The 15,597-nt window shown below is 56.0% G+C and overlaps 1 protein-coding gene and 7 non-coding genes across 12 annotated transcripts; 4 read left to right on the top strand and 4 right to left on the bottom strand.

Moving 5' to 3' along the window:
* The first annotated feature begins 131 nt into the window (after nucleotides 1–131).
* On the top strand, nucleotides 132–205 carry TRNAT-AGU. The gene has a single exon. It is a non-coding gene; the product is annotated as a tRNA-Thr (tRNA).
* A 444-nt stretch (nucleotides 206–649) lies between these two features.
* On the top strand, nucleotides 650–731 carry TRNAS-CGA. Its single transcript has one exon. It is a non-coding gene; the product is annotated as a tRNA-Ser (tRNA).
* Nucleotides 732–7,270: 6,539 nt separating this feature from the next.
* Nucleotides 7,271–12,726, top strand: HES7 (hes family bHLH transcription factor 7). 5 transcript variants are annotated; one of them, XM_038536797.1, is made up of 6 exons: nucleotides 7,271–7,553; nucleotides 9,186–9,750; nucleotides 10,181–10,287; nucleotides 11,161–11,256; nucleotides 11,864–11,951; nucleotides 12,278–12,726. In XM_038536797.1, exons 3-6 carry the CDS (start codon nucleotides 10,246–10,248, stop codon nucleotides 12,724–12,726), a joined length of 675 nt encoding a protein of 224 aa, XP_038392725.1. In that variant the 5' UTR covers nucleotides 7,271–7,553; nucleotides 9,186–9,750; nucleotides 10,181–10,245. The 5 variants fall into 5 exon arrangements, with proteins under 5 accessions (XP_038392725.1, XP_038392726.1, XP_038392724.1 ...); XM_038536798.1 differs by lacking the exon at nucleotides 7,271–7,553 and adding an exon at nucleotides 7,913–8,080 and having other exon boundaries at nucleotides 9,549–9,750; XM_038536796.1 differs by lacking the exon at nucleotides 7,271–7,553 and adding an exon at nucleotides 7,913–8,695.
* TRNAG-GCC lies at nucleotides 8,391–8,461 on the bottom strand. The gene has a single exon. It is a non-coding gene; the product is annotated as a tRNA-Gly (tRNA).
* A 590-nt stretch (nucleotides 12,727–13,316) lies between the features above and the next one.
* TRNAR-UCU lies at nucleotides 13,317–13,403 on the bottom strand. The gene is given in 2 exon segments: nucleotides 13,317–13,352; nucleotides 13,367–13,403. It is a non-coding gene; the product is annotated as a tRNA-Arg (tRNA).
* Nucleotides 13,404–13,903: 500 nt separating this feature from the next.
* Nucleotides 13,904–13,985, top strand: TRNAL-UAG. Its single transcript has one exon. It is a non-coding gene; the product is annotated as a tRNA-Leu (tRNA).
* Nucleotides 13,986–14,461: 476 nt separating this feature from the next.
* Nucleotides 14,462–14,533, bottom strand: TRNAQ-CUG. The gene has a single exon. It is a non-coding gene; the product is annotated as a tRNA-Gln (tRNA).
* A 678-nt stretch (nucleotides 14,534–15,211) lies between these two features.
* Nucleotides 15,212–15,284, bottom strand: TRNAK-UUU. The gene has a single exon. It is a non-coding gene; the product is annotated as a tRNA-Lys (tRNA).
* Nucleotides 15,285–15,597: the final 313 nt, after the last annotated feature.

The raw sequence follows: 15,597 nt of genomic DNA, 5'->3' as shown, positions 1-15,597 counted from the left end.
CGGACCTGGGAAGGGTGTGGGGAGGTCATGGAGACCCGCGGGACCCGCAGGAGCCATCGTCTTCAGGCTGCGTCTCATTTCCCGAGTACTCCGATAGCTCATCTACCTCCAGAGGCAAAGCGCCTTCCGCCGGCGCCGTGGCTTAGCTGGTTAAAGCGCCTGTCTAGTAAACAGGAGATCCTGGGTTCGAATCCCAGCGGTGCCTGGTTCCGTAAGAAGCAGTATATTATTGCTGCGAGAGCACCGCGCTTCCAACCCTCTCCAGAGCCTGTGGGTGGCCAGCGCCTTCCGGAAGATTCTTATTCTTCCCCAGCTGATCCCACTTTGAGCTGCCGCTCCGCGCACTTTTAGCGTGAATCCGGAGCCTGACACCCCACTTTGCTTCCAGGAACCGGGGTGACGCGGGCATCCCGCGTTCGAGGGCGTGGGGCCCGGGGCTCGGGCTCATTTTGCCGGGGCCGTGCCGGGGCGGTGCGCGCGGAGGGGGGGCGGGAGCACCGCGGCCCCGGCAGGGGAGGCGCGGGCGGTTGCAGGGGGAAGTGCGGGCCGCGGCGCACGCGCACAGCCGTCCCGGGCGGAGGGGCGGGGTCGGCGGGAGGCGGGCCCGTTGATAGGCAGCTATAGTGGCGCAGGCCCCAAGCCGCACGCGGCTGTGATGGCCGAGTGGTTAAGGCGTTGGACTCGAAATCCAATGGGGTCTCCCCGCGCAGGTTCGAATCCTGCTCACAGCGTGTGTACTTTTGGGAATGCGTGCGGAGGAGAAAGCTATTTGTTTTCCTAGTGCTGCCTTCCCCCCGGGGAGGAGGACGCCGCCCGTTCCTCGGAACCTCCCCCCGCCCCGCCCCCGCTACCAGCCCTTCAGCGCCCCTTTGCGGGCCCCACGCGCCGGTGTGCACCTCCTCTTACGGCTGTGCCTGAAAAAGGCACCTCACCACTAATTTGACTTCTTGTCTTCAACCGACTGGGGGTGTGTGTGTGTGTGTGTTCTCGGTGCTACTGGGCCATCGTATTGCATTCCCTTTACCTCCCCGCAAGTCTCCCTTTGACTGTTTCATCCCTTCTCCTTTCACCCTAGACCATGAGTCCATCCTTCCTCCCTCAGTCTCATTCCCTGTGTCAACTGAGAAAATAAGGCTTTCTGGATAGATGTCCCCTCGATACCCACAGTCGCACCTGCCTACCTACCTGGCTGCCTACCTGTTTGTGGTTCCACTCCGGTCCTTCCCCCTCAGGGGTGTGGGTGAGCCTTCCATCACCTAACCCAGGCACCCAGGCCCACCCCTAAGCTTCCTAGAGCTCCCATTCCCTGCCCCACAGGGGCTCAAGGACATTGCACCGTCACACTTTTCCTCTCTACTTGGATCACTTCCACCAGCCCGCACACATACCCAAAGGCATCCCGATTAGCAGGACACCAGAAGCTCTCCTGAAACTACACAATCCCCCTTCAGCTACCACTCTGTCTCTCTGTTCCCCTCTTCTGCAAAACCTGGTATAATATACCCACTCTCCCCCAATTCCATCTTCCCATTCTCCTCTGAACCCTCTCTAATCAGGTGCCTCCCCTACCCCATCCACCAAAGATGCTCTTGCTAAGGTTACCAAATGCCTATGTGTTGCTAAATCCATCGATCACTACTTACAGGTGCTTACTCTCCCCTTAGAAAGGCTCTCTTCACCTGCCCTCTGGGACACCCTAAGGCCTCTGATACTCCTTCAACATCATCAGCAGCTCATGCACAGACTCCTTTGCTGGTTGATCACCTTCTGATCTCTAAATGTCAGAGAGTGCCCAGGGTTCAGCTTCCCAACCTCTTCTCTATCTGTACTCACTCCCTTAACGATCTCTTTACGTATCAACTAATAATATATTAACACATCCAATATGTTCATCTTCAGCCCCACAACTCTTCCCTGAATTACAGATGCATATATACTACCATCTACTTATCATTCCCACTTGGATATCTAATATCATTTCTGTTTGTGATATCTGATCACAAACAAAATGGCCAGACCAACTCCTGGCTTCTTTCACCTGTAGTCTCTCTATCTCAGTAAAGGAAAGAAAATTCCATTTCTTCAGTAGGTCAGACTAAAAGCCTTAGGATAGTCCCCGAGTCTCTCTTCCTCACACACACGCTGCATTGAAGCAGTCAGCAGTTTCTTATTTAAAAGATGTTAAAATCACCACGTCACCATAACACCCCGGTCCAAGCCACACACATCTCTCACCGAGATTCTTACAATAGCCACTAAATTATTTCTTTGCTTCCTTTCTTGTTCCTTGTTCCTTTACAGTCTGCTGGGAACATACTGGGCGTAGTGATCCTTTTAAAACATGAACCAGGTTCTGTCATTCGTCTCTTCACCATCTTCCCGTGGCATGTTGATAGGAATTCATGGTTTTCAATGTGTGTAGATATAGAAATAAATGTATGTTATAGTAACATATAAACATACATACATAAACATAAGGATATATACATCTATGTTTATTTCCTAGCTTAGGAAGTAAATTTTGTGTATATTTCCTATATATATATTTCCTCTATATATTCATATATATATTCCTAGCCTGGAACGTATGATACACAAATAGCAATAAGTACATCAAGTGCCCAGATCGTGGTTACTAAAGACCATTCTCCTCTAAAATGAACCAGGGCTCCTAGGAAAAAAGGCTGATTCCAGGGCTGCAGTTAGGGAATTATAAGACAGTTTTGGAACATTTTGTTGCAAGAAAGTTAAGAAATTTTCAAAGAATATTGGATATCTATAAAGCAACAACAACAACATAACAGCTAGGGATTATAGCGAAAGGTGCTCCTGTTGGTTTAATCTGGGACAATTTGGGGCTTAAAATAAGGAGTGATTGTGATGGATGATAATTCCTTAAATCAGGTAAGACTCCAGAGTTCCTAACAGTATGAATAAATAAAACGAGAAGGAAGGGAACAGCTCTTTTTACAGTAAACTGCCACCTAATAAATATAGAGTTAGAGAAACCACCAATGAATACTCGAGCAGTGAGTGAACGTTAATGGAGCTATAAGTAGCAAAAAGTCTCAACGTATCTTCTGACAAATTACATATTAATTATTCCTGGGGGAGGGGATGATAACTTTACAGTGGACAGCCCTGGCCAACGCCACCTAACCACGTGACCAAAGTCAGCATCTCGGTGTTGAGACAAACCTACATGTGTCTTCAGACGTGATGTGGAAGACTTGAGAAGGCTCTGGCATCCATGGTGATGTTCCTGCCAAGAAGGTATAATCTGAATAACTTGATTCTAACCATGAAGAAACATCTGACAGACCAAACGGAAGGACACTCTGCAAAATAATGGTCCTGAGCTCTTCCAAACTGTGAAGATCAACAATGAAGATTCTTCCGGATTCAATGAGATGGAAGAGGCATAACAAGGAAACGCAATCGTGTGATCCTGGGTTGGCTCTGGGATCAGGACAGAAGAGCTATAAGGACATCACTGAAACCCTGATATTTGAATGTGGGCCAGGGGATGGAATATGGCATTATATTAATTTTAACATCTCGAAACTGGGAACTGTCCTATTGTGTTAAGGATGTCCTCGTTCTTCAGAATTACACACCGAGGTAACTAGGGGCAAAAGGGCCTGATGGCTCCAATTTACTTCCAGATGGTTTCGAAAGCAAATGTTTTCTACTCATACTGTATTTGGAAAGAAGTGACGAAGCAAATGGGGCAAATGTAAAAAACTCTTGGACTTTTCTAAAGGTTTGAAATTCTATAAAAATGAAAAGTGCCAGGAACAGAACAAAACAAAAAGGCTAGTTGTGGCTGGAGTGGGGGTGGGGAAGAGACCTCCAATGGGCTCTCATCTCACTCAGAAATGGGTGAATCCTGACAAAGTCCTTGGAACAGCCTAGAAGGTCCTAGGTGATCAGCAACCCCCCTCCTCCCCAATCTCTCTGATGTCAACTCCATCACTACCTTCACTGTGGCCATGCCAACCGTTTCCTATGCCGCCATCTGGTCCTCTGACAAGCTAGGCATGTCCTCCCTTCAAGACTTTCCTGCCAGCTGGTCTCTGCCTGGGGTGCTCTTCCCCTCTTTCCTCTTAAATTTCACTTTCTCATTGAGTCCTTCTCTGATCATACCCTCTCTGAAATGACAATCCCCACTCTCCACTCCTTTGCTTGCTTTTCTCCAAAGCACTTAACCACCATCTGAGGAATAAGGTTTGCATAATGTTCCTGTGACTGTTTCTCCTACAAGAACATCTGGCCCATCAGGATCCGGGATTATCCTGTTTTGTTTTGGACTGTTTGGGGTCTTCTATCCTGATTCTTCCCTTAGCCCCTAGGGGCCTGGTCCTCCTACTTCCCAACCCCCAAAGCCCCAGGACCCAACCCTCCCTCCAGGAACTCCCCCTACCTTGGGACCCAGGGGGTCCCAGGAAGCCAGCCTCCCCTTTGAAGAACAAAGAGGGAGATGCTGAGCCTTGGAACCCAGGCCGGGGAGACGGCTCAGCGGGGGAGGGGAAGCTCAGACACTCCACCAGCTGTGCTGTCTCCCTTCCGTTCCTGCCGTGCCTCCTGCCTCCCTAGGGGCCCAGCACGTGTGGGACACGAGCTCCCCTCCCCCAGGCCCAGATGCGGTCTCCGATGAGATGGCCACTGGCTAGGAAGAGACTGGAGGCCCAGACACCCATATGCACACCATGTGCAGGGGACCTGCACCCAGGCCCAGGCCATCGGAAGCCTGCCACCCACATGGAGACCCCCACCCCAAACCCTCAGAAACACTGGCCATCTGCTCTCGGCCACATATCTGTGTGCAGGAGCGACAGCTGGAGAAATAGTGCAGCCAGGACAACAGGTCTCAGATTTGGGGGGCCTGAAATGTATATCATTTAGCAGGAAGGCTTTTCAAGGAAATCATACAAAAGTGGGTACCAAAGTAATACTCAGGGTGCAAGGAGAGATCGCAACAACTGACAAATTGAAAATGCTGACCAATGCCACAGATGTCACAAAGTCCAGAACAACTTATTTGTGTTAGTGAGCCGCCTGCACATTGCTATCATACCTTCCTCAGACTAGCTACTGGTTCAATTTCAAGTCTTGCTTCTCCTCCACTGTCCACGTACTTCAGGTGACAAGAGCCACTGGATACATGCATATCATGTGTGCCCTCTGGCTTTGCACCTTCACAGCACATCACCAGGGCCTGGTGATGAACACAGGTGGTGGGAGCTTTCTGGAAGCCGTTCCTAACCCACTCTACATGGACCCACTTAACATATCCCACAACACAGTAAATTGTATGTCTCTCTGACTCACCTGTCCCATAGCTGGATCCCAGAATAGCCACAGAGGGAGGGAGTGACAGGCAAGCAGAGTGGAGAGACAGCAGTCTTTACCATTTACAGTTAAAAACTCTTACTTTTGCAAATTTTACAGAAGCACATGGCCACATGAATGCATCTGCTAGGGCCCTCCCAGGAGCCTGGGGAAGCCTGAGGTGGGGATGGGGGGTGGGGGGTGGCGGGGGTGGTTCCTGAAGCATAAACTTAATTAGCTTCATGGTGAATTGGCCTCTGCACTTGAAACTTTTGATCCCACATCTAGATGGATTCTCAACCTGCCTAGAAATCCTACTCTTCTAGCCTCCAAGGCTTTTCCTTCTCTCCAAAATGATCGTTTCACACCTTCCTTCTCCTCAAACGACCTGCAGTGAGCTGGACTCTTCTTTGAGGACATGAGAGCAACCAGAAGAAACTGTCTCATCATTTCCTGCACCCCAACTGATCCACACCCTCTATCTCCCCTCATCTCCCTGTGGGTGAGGAGTCTTCCTACTACCTGAGGCTGATTTCTGGCCCTGCAGTCTACTGCCCTGCCCCTGCCCCCCTCCCCACCCCCCTCCTTTAGCCTCCCGGATGGCCAGTACCCCTCCCCACCACACACTGTTCTGCTCACCATTTGTGGCAGAACTTGCTGGAGATATCTACAGCTGCTGTCTGCATGCCTTCACTGTCATTCCTCTGTCAACCCATCCTGGTGGGACTGCACCCAGTCACCTCTCCTCCCAGGTCATCCATGATGTCCAAGATGCTAAACTGATGCTCACTTAGCTCTCTTGTCCTGACTTGACCCCCCAGCCGCTTAGCTAGAACTGGTGCCTCCCTCCTTCATATACTTGCTGTTCCTGGTTTCCCGAATGCTTGTCCCAGGGACACTGGCTCCCTTTTTGAAGCCTGAACTCCTCTGGCTTTTCTGCTACCTTCCTGGTCATTCTGGATTCCTTTGCCAATTTCTCCTCCTCAGCCTGGCCTCTAAGTGTTGGGGAGGTGGGGGGGGGGCAGCGCTCCTTGCCCAGCCCCTCTCTTCTCTCCACCATCTCTCCCTGGGTGCCTTTGTCTCATAGCATTAAAGCCACCTATCTCCCAGGGACTGCCCCACATTTACCCTCCAGCTCTGACCCCCAAATTTATATATCCCTGGCCTACTTGGATAACCAAGGGGATTTCAACTACCCTGCCTAAAGCTGAAGTGTAATGTTTGGTCCCTCTCTCCAAAATTTTCCCATAGCTCCACATTCCTGGCATTTCCCAACTCAGTAAAAGGCATCACCATCATCCAGCCAGTTACTTAAGCCAAAAACGGAGAAGAAACCCATTCACTTCTGTCTCCACTGTTTCTGCCTCACAGGCCACCACCCATGTCTTGCCTAGAATGCTGCTCCAGCAACCCAAATGCTCTCTCTGCTTCCATTCTTCACATAGCAACCAAAGCAGTCATTTAAACAGAAGCCAGTGAACATGACCTCACGGATTAAAACCCTCTGCTTGCTTCCCATTGCACATAAGAGTACAATCCAAAGTCCTTGCTGAGCTTGCAAAGCCCTGTGTGATGAGGACATGCCTGCCTCTCCCTTTTATCTCTGCAGCACTCCAAATCTTCCGTCTCAAGGACATTGGTTCTCACCAGCACTCACTCTCTAGCTCCCACCAGCAAAGTCCATTCCTGCCTCAGAGCCTTTGCACTTGCTGTACCTGTCATCTGTGTCTTTCGTCTGCCTGGGCTGAAATAGCACCACTTCATTGAAGCTACCTCTGGCCACCCGGAATAACATAGCACTGTGCTCTCAAGCCACTGCCCTGTCTGGTTGTACCACCTCTCTCCCTCAACCTTATAACCATGTTATATGATTTTCTGCTTCCTTAGTTACTTTCTGGTCTCCTCTCCCCCCATCGTGTAGCTTCAGGAGAGCCCTGAGCCAGTGCACCCTCAGTGAGTGAGTAATAGGACAGACAGATGCCCAGATTGTTGCCCAGTTTCCTTCTGGAAGTCACTCTCGCCTTGCCAGCAGTGAAGAGAGGATTCCCTGGTAACGGACACAACCCAGAGATAGGAAACCCCCAGGAAACAGGCTGTAAGAGACAGAAGGCAGAAACCAGAGACGGAGCAGGCCCAGGGCGAGCTCCAGGGAGAGACCCCGTCTCAGCGAACCAGAGCTCCGGGCCGCAGGAGCCCAGCGGGCAGCAGCGCGGCAAGCCGGGGTGTGTTTGTGTGTGTGTGTGGGGGGGGTTGGGGGTCGCTCCCGCCCCCATTACCCGCTCACAAGTGGCCGCGGCAGCTGGCGGGGGCGACCCGGCCGCCCGCCGGCCCGACGCGTGCGGGATCAAAGCGGCCGGGAAGGGGCGGGCGGGGAGGTGGCGGGGGCCAGGAGGTGTGAGCGAGCCTCCCAGGGGGCCTGGCAGGAGCGTGGGAGCGCAGAGTGTCGGAAGGCGACAGAGACCCGGAGAGACGACGAGAGATCAGCGAGCGACCGGGGCGCGCGGGAGCCGAGTGGCGCGGGCGGGAGAGGGAGCTAGAGGCGAGCGCGCGCAGGTGCACCGCCAGCCCGGCCGCGCGGACGTTGCCGAGACGCCCAGGGGCGGCCGGGCGCACAGGAAGGCCGCGACCCGCGGATTAGAAAAAGCAGGCGCGCTTCGGGGAGGATAGTAACTAGGATAGACGGAGCGAGGAGGAGAAATGGCCAGGAGGGCCCCGCCCCGCCCCCGCGGAGGGTGGGAGGCCCCCCGGGGTAGGGATCCGAGCTGCGTGGCCTTTCTCAGGGTCAAGCCTGCGGAGGTTCAGGGACGGGAGGATGGGTGGGGGGGTGAGGCGTAGAGGGAAGGGTGTGGAAGGCAGCAGGAGCAACCCTGGGTGGGAGGACAGGAGTGGGAGCATGTGGGAATCCGGATCTGGATCCAGAGCCTCCAACTCTGCCACAGGGTAAAAAAGTTGAGGATTAATATTTGCTACGAATGTTGGACGGAGATGCTTCTCTGACACTTCATCAGACTTCTCCCATTTGGGGGCAAGGGGGGGGGGGAAAAAAAGGAGTAAGTCAGTGCATTGGCCGGGAATCGAACCCGGGCCTCCCGCGTGGCAGGCGAGAATTCTACCACTGAACCACCAATGCAAGTAGTAACTGTCTTCTTGGTGGCCCTACCTGAGCTTGAGGACACTGGTCCAGCAGAAGGTATAGGCCCAGGGCTCAGCAAAGGAGTGCTCCCAGGAGCTGACGTGGGTGGAGCGCCAGGCCATTCTTCCTCCCGCCCGGATCCGGCCACCCGGCCATAAAGTCGCCCCATATGGCCAGGGGCGGCCCCACACCCGGGTGCGAACAGCCCGGGGCCCCAAGCCTCGCGTGCAGGTGAGAAAAACTCAGCCCGAGCGCAGGTTCCCAAGGAGGGGGGCCGGGGGGCTGTTGGGGCCACACATCTGCGCTCCCATTTGGCTCAGGTAGGGGGAGGTGGGATGTGCTGGCGGCCCTGATCCCAAATGGGAGCACCCACCCCAAAGTCTATGTCTCTCCAGGCTCAGGCTTTGGCAAGGAGGGCTCCGTGAAAACAACCACAACCACCACCACAACAAAAATCTCCTCAAGGTGTGGAGAGGCCCTGGGAGGGCTCTGAGGGCCTCATCAGCTGGGACTCGGCAGCTTATCTTCCGTCGCAGTCTGCAAACTTGTCTCCCTGTGTCCTTGTCCCGGGCAGTCTGGTTGTTCCGTGAAATCTCTGATTTTATCTACTCATACTTTATTCTGAAGCCTCCAGGTGTTCACGCATCATTCTGCAGAGGGTCATGTTCTTGGCTTGAGGTGGGTGTTGATCATTTTTCGTATCTCTTTCTTGTCCCTTTAGGAAGACTGCCGGCCCCTTGCCCCACTGTGGGCGGGAGGGGTCCCCAGGAGCAAGTTGCCGGAGCTCTACTGGTGTCAGGTGTCCTGGAAGCCATTGGCCTGAATCTTCTAGAATTAGTTTTGAATCAAATACTTCAATCAACAACAACAACAACAACAACAAACAAACAAAAAAAACCAAATACTTCTACGTGGGGAGATGTCCCCACGTCCTGCCCAGGCTTCAAAGCCTTGCTTCCTCTTCCCTGAGGGCCCGTCCCCCTACTCCCCCGTGCAGCCACCCGTCAGTATGACCCTTTCCCCAGCACCTAATTCACTCTGCTTCTATACTGGCGACTTGATGTCACATCGTCTTTTCCACTAGATCCTGGAGAGCTAAGCTGGGCATCTGGTGCATATGTCAGTATGAACCACCCCAGCCTAGACCAGTGCGCGCAGTGTTGGGGGAATAGAAGAAGATTCACTTAGATGGAGCCAATGGGCTTGTTCACCTCCGGACAGACAGAGCCTCAGTTGAATTAGATTTCACCCAGCACATTCAGATGACACCCTTACCCAATTAGGAGGTGAATTTTGGGGAAAGGTGCATATGATCCAGACTGGGAGGCTGAGGGGTGCTAACTTTTATTTCAGAGTCGGTGGGGGGAACCGTGAGCTCCTAAGAAAGCTGCGACTGGTGGTGGTGGTGGAGGTGGTAGTGGAGGGGGGTGGACTCTGAACATTCCTAAGTCCTGTCCCAAATCACTTCAACTCCCTCTCTCCCTAATAACCTCCTCCCTTCAGCTGGGTTCCGCCTCATTATACAGCCATAAGGGCCTCAAACCGGCCGGTGCTCCACTGGCCTCTCATTTCCCACACTCCCAGGCAGTTCCACGCCTTCTCCTCTCCCTTGCGCTCCTCCCCTTTCCGGGAGCCTCGTGCCCGGGGTAGCGCCGGGCGGGATTCGGTGCCGAAAGGGGCGGGTCCGGGACCAACCCCCCCCCCCCCCCAACCCAGGGGCCGGCGAGATATAAGGCACAAGGCGGGCAGGGGCTCGGTCCACACCAGTGTCCGGAGGAGCGATGGTCACTCGGGATCGAGCGGAGAATAGGGACGGCCCCAAGGTGAGAGGCGGGAGAGGAGGGAGCAGAGGCCCCTGGTCTGGTCAGGGGACAGCGTCCCTGAGACCCCGGAGAGGGCGCTGAGTTGGAAGAGGGGAGAGATGCGTGGGGGGACCCAAGGAGCAAAGAGCTGGGAAGGAGGCTTCGACGTCTGATGAAGGGGTCAGGTCAGAGCAGGAGCTGCTGGGGTGCAGAAGTAGAGGTCTTGGGTTTGGGTAATGGGGTTTGGCACCTTGCGGCTTGGAGGGTGTGGGAGGGGCCGGAGTCAGAGTTCAATAAGCCAGGGGAGCACAGAGATGGATGGCAACAAAAAGCCGAGGGGGTAGGCACTTGCTCCACGCGTGCCCAGAGTTGGCCCAGGGCAGCCTTATAGACAAGGCCCGAAGGCACTGGTTCCAGAGGCCTGAAACCTGGCGGAAGATTTTAGAACCAGTGGAGAAAGGTGACTGCATAGATGCGTTAGAGGGGGAATAGGAGGCGCAGTTGCGCTGGTTATCCCCCTTTCTACACTCAGGGCCGCCAACTCAGAGCCCGCACCTTGCGGCCCACGTGTCTGGGCGCAAAGAGGGGCCCCCAAAGTTCTCCACTGAGACAGAGACTGCACCAGGCGGAGACGTAGAGAGAAAAGAGAAGGAGAGACACAGAGAGGGGAGGAGGGAGGACGAGACGAGACCCGGGAAAGAGGAGGCGAGCTACAGGCATTGATTGACCCTAGGGGCGTCGGGAGGGGGAGCGGAGAGGGATCCCCGAGGGGCCCGGCCTTAGGCTCCGGTGGGGGCGGAGGCGGGACTATCCCAGCCGCGGGACCCGAAGGCCGGCGCGGCCGCGCTGAGCCCCGGTCCGGTCGGCCCGCTCTTCCTTTCCTGCTGGTCGCAGATGCTGAAGCCGCTGGTGGAGAAGCGGCGCCGGGACCGCATCAACCGCAGCCTGGAAGAGCTGAGGCTGCTGCTGCTGGAGCGGACCCGGGACCAGGTCAGTCCTTCTGCCGGCCCCGGACGGCCCCCAGCACCCGGGTCCTCGCGTCCCATGGCTTTCCTACGGGGGTGGGGGACACATGCTGCATTGGCGACCCAGGCCCCCAGGCATCCTGACCCGAGTCCCGCCCTTGGAATCCCATCCCAGAGCCCCCTGTCGCCCTCAGAACGCGATCGTCAGGGCCGCCCCTCGGGTCTGTAAGTTTCACACGGGGCTCTGTAAATTTCACTCCCAGGGTCGGTCAGCGTTCCCACGTCTGGGTCTGTAAATGCTCCCTCCTCCTCTTCCCCGCGCCCCCCTCAGAACGGCCTGCAGGGTGGTTAACTTCAGGCCCGGGGGTTGCCGGTTTTCAAACCCCCCTCCTCACACTGTGGGGTCTGGTTTCATCCCCTCGGGTTGGACGGTGTGGTCTCCAGGTTTTCCCAGGACCATTCTTGGTCATCGCCAACTCCGCGTTTGGTGGCGCGCTCCGTGCGCAGCGCGCGCACGCGATCGGGGGGCACCCCCAGCTCCCGCATCCCCCCCTCCCTTCTTCCCCCTGCCACTTCCCCCCTCTCTCCCCACCCCTTTCTGTCTCTGCGCCCAACCCCCCTCCCGTCTGTAGAACCTCCGCAACCCGAAGCTGGAGAAAGCAGAGATACTGGAGTTCGCCGTGGGCTACTTGAGGGAGCCGAGCCGGGTGGAGCCCCCGGGTACAGCGCGGGGGGGTGGCGCCGCGGAGGGCGGGCGGGGGGGTCCCGGAGGCCCGGGCCGGGGTAGCTGGGGCGGACCGTGCGATGGACGGGGGGGCTTGGGGAGTGGTAGGTCTGCTCCGAGGCGAGGTTAATAACGCCCGCGCGTGTCTGTCTCTGTGTCTCCCTCATTTTGCTCCCTCTGTCCGTCCATCTGGCTTCCTGTCTCTGTCTGTGCGGCTGTCGGGCCTCGGTATCTCTGCGCCCCGCCCCTCCCCTCACCCCTGCGGGGCCCCCGCCCTGCCCGCCGGTCCTCCCGCCGGCCGCACCCGCCGCCGCGGCTCCAGGGGTTCCCCGGTCCCCAGCTCAGGACGCCGAGGCGCTCGCCAGCTGCTACTTGTCCGGCTTCCGCGAGTGCCTGCTTCGCCTGGCGGCCTTCGCGCACGACGCCAGCCCGGCCGCCCGCGCCCAGCTCTTCTCCGCGCTGCACGGCTACCTGCGCCCCAAGCCGCCCCGGCCGGAGCCGGTAGATCCGAGGCCCCAAGCGCCTCGCCCTCCGCTGGACCCCGCCGCCCCGGCGCCCGGCCCCGCGCTGCACCAGCGCCCCCCAGTGCACCAGGGCCCCCGTAGCCCGCGCTGCGCCTGGTCCCCGTCCCCCTGCTCGCCCCGCGCCGGGGATCCCGGCGTGCCGGCGCCCCTCACCGGACTGCTGCCGCCGCCGCCGCCGCACAGACAAGACGGGGCGCCCAAGGCCCCGCCGCCCCCGCCACCCGCTTTCTGGAGACCTTGGCCCTGAGCTTGGGGGGGTGGGGTGGGGGTGGGGGCTGGGGGTGAGGTAGAGACTCCAGCCCGAGGGCAGCAGAGGGACCCGGGCGTCGGGGCGAGCAGGTGTTGGGGAGGGCGGAGGGGCGCGCGGGCGCAGCGCGCGGGTGAGATGTGGTCTATATTAGAGTATCTATATAAATATATATTTCCCTGGTTCCTGTCCCTTTTCCCTGTCCCCCTTGCGTCTAGGATTGTACCCTCTCTGCCCCCGGCCCAGCCCCAGCCCCTTCCCGAGTCCCTAGTGCATGGAATAAAGTGGTTATTAAATCCCCGTGTATCCCCGAGCCAGGGGCCTGCCTTTATGTCGGCGTCCACGCCCACTTCTGTCTCCCTTTCCTTCTGTCTCCCGCCCTCCCTTCCCCCCCCCCCCCCAGTCCTGCTCTCCATGGCCCAAGCCCCGGGGCAGACAGGTAAGTAAAGAAGAGAGCAGAGCGGAGACTGAGGTTGGAGCTGACACCAGGTGGAAAACACTGAAATAGGGTAGGGGAGAAGGGATGGGAGCCTTTAAGGAAGAGCCGGATAAAGAGGAAGGGGGATTAAAAAAAAAAATTGAAATAAAATCGACTCTGGTGGGATTCGAACCCACAACCTTTGAATCGCTCTTTCGTCACTAGAAGTCCAATGCGCTATCCATTGCGCCACAGAGCCACCTGGCGGGCGGCGGCGTCTGACGGCTTACGGGTACTAGCACGGGCGCAGGGGCGGGGAGGGAGAGGGGTGCGAGGGAATTGGGCGGGGCGTGCCGAGAGCGCGTGGTTGGGACGTCGCAGGCCTGCTCCCGAGCGGCAGCGGGCCCAAAGCAGGCGCGCGGGCTTGCGGGCGCGCACAGGTGGAAGAGACAGGGAGAGAGCATAACCGAATTGCAGCGAGCGAGCCCAGAGCTCCGGCTGCCCTCTTGGGGGATGCTTCCAGCCCCGGCGCACCCCACTCCCAGATACGCCCCCCCCCCCCCCCCCGTGGAAATAAACTCGTTCGGTTGTAAATACCGGTGTGTCTCTGCTTCCTCCGCTCCGTCGGCTTCGCCGCCCGCTGTTCACCACTCTGCGGCTTCTAAAGAAGGCCGGCTGACCCGCAGGCACAAGTATCGCGAGCCCGTCTCGCCCCTCTAGTCTCTTAGGAGGACTACGGGGAGGACTCTCTTCCACGCAGGTAGCGTGGCCGAGCGGTCTAAGGCGCTGGATTTAGGCTCCAGTCTCTTCGGAGGCGTGGGTTCGAATCCCACCGCTGCCAAGATGGAGTTTTTCTGGTGGCCTGGGCACCCCAGAACTCCTAAGACCCTCTCCTTCGGGGGATGTAAGCTCCTTGTTTTTACGAGGACTCACCATCCTCTCCTCTCTGGCATTCTGGTCGGCCTAGTAGGTGCCAGCCAGGACGCGGTGGGAGCTGCCAAAGTGACCTTCCATTCTGCATAAGGCACTTCCGCTGTATGATGCATCCTCAAAAAGCATCCTTCTCTCCCCAAACTAGAACGATCTGCTAATTTTGTAAGTGCTGACCGAGTGTTCTGACGGTGTCTGGGCTCCAGTGCCCAGGTCCGGAAAGCTCAAACGACAGCACCTTCGTTTGCTGACCTTCTCAGACTCGGGTGACAAAAGCTGCTCACGTACGAATCTGATACGTAAGAGAGTCCAGAGGGTACCCAGTAGAGACAAAAAAGGCTGATACATAACAGAGCCCAGTGGGTACTGGGTAGAGGCTAAAATGCAAGGTTCCACCGAGATTTGAACTCGGATCGCTGGATTCAGAGTCCAGAGTGCTAACCATTACACCATGGAACCAACTTCAGGAAAGCTGCTTCTGGGAGTGCACATATTACTGAAGTTCTTGGTCTGCGCGGCTCCCTCCCCTCCCATCCTGCCATTCATAGGAGACAAAAGAAGAAAATAATATGCCTGCCGGAAGCAGTGGACACCTCTACGCAGCACCTGAAATACAAATTGAGATGCGCTGTGACGTTTAAAATCCGCACCATCCTCAGAAGACACGGGGCTTACTGAAAAGGTTGTTAAGATCCATTCATAATTTAAAAATAGTGATCACGTGTTAGGATGATAAGATTTCATTGGGTTAAAGAAATTGTTATTAAAATTAATCTCAAAAAATTAATCTCACGTGATTCTTTCTACTTTGTATTGTGCCTACTAGCGCGTTTAAATTATCATAAAAGAGCTCTACTTTCCCTCCACGGTCATTCGTTCTACTTTTTGAAAACTAAAGTCCTTGACGGGGTTACTATCATATCTCTTTTTTAAAGTCATGTAACAAAAAAATAAAGTTATGTAACAGCACTTTCACGATCCTTTTCCCCTTGGTTTTGTTTATTTATTATTTAATTATTTATTTATTTATTTTCCCCTTGGTTTTGTTTAAAAGAATATAGATATTAAAAAAAAAAAAAAAGAATATAGATATTCAAGAAGAGATCTATGCTCCTTGAGAGGGGGAGAAAAAACAAACGCCCGAACAGGGACTTGAACCCTGGACCCTCAGATTAAAAGTCTGATGCTCTACCGACTGAGCTATCCGGGCTCTTGTCTGTTGCTTGCTCTATTGCCTATAAGAGCTATCTACCCACGGAAGTCCAGGCTCTTGGAAACCGAGGCTGATTGCATGCACAAGCGCAGCGCCCCGGGCGCGCTCCGGGAAAAAACAGGGGCAGCCCCGCGGCTGCCGCCTGCGCTCTCCCGGCCTCGCTCCAGCAAGGTCCCCTCCCGAGTCGGACCGCCGGGGCCGCAGCGCGGCGGAGGCCGGGCCGCTGCGGTGCCGGGACTGGCCGCGCGGGGCCGCTGCCGCCTGCGGACCTCCCCCGCGAAGCGGTTCATCTGCCATCGGGCTGACCCAG

Source organism: Canis lupus, chromosome 5 (assembly GCF_011100685.1).
Source record: "Canis lupus familiaris isolate Mischka breed German Shepherd chromosome 5, alternate assembly UU_Cfam_GSD_1.0, whole genome shotgun sequence".
In the NCBI taxonomy this organism is placed as follows: Eukaryota; Metazoa; Chordata; class Mammalia; order Carnivora; family Canidae; genus Canis; species Canis lupus.
Note: the sequence above shows the minus strand (reverse complement) of the source record. Positions and strands in the feature narration are given on the sequence as shown.

Coding starts and splice junctions, on each gene's coding strand:
- HES7 (XM_038536797.1), top strand. CDS start 10,246: ATGGTCACTCGGGATCGAGCGGAGAATAGGGACGGCCCCAAG. Junction 11,257..11,863: donor TGGAGCGGACCCGGGACCAG/GTCAGTCCTTCT, acceptor TCCCGTCTGTAG/AACCTCCGCAACCCGAAGCT. Junction 11,952..12,277: donor GAGCCGGGTGGAGCCCCCGG/GTACAGCGCGGG, acceptor CCGCGGCTCCAG/GGGTTCCCCGGTCCCCAGCT.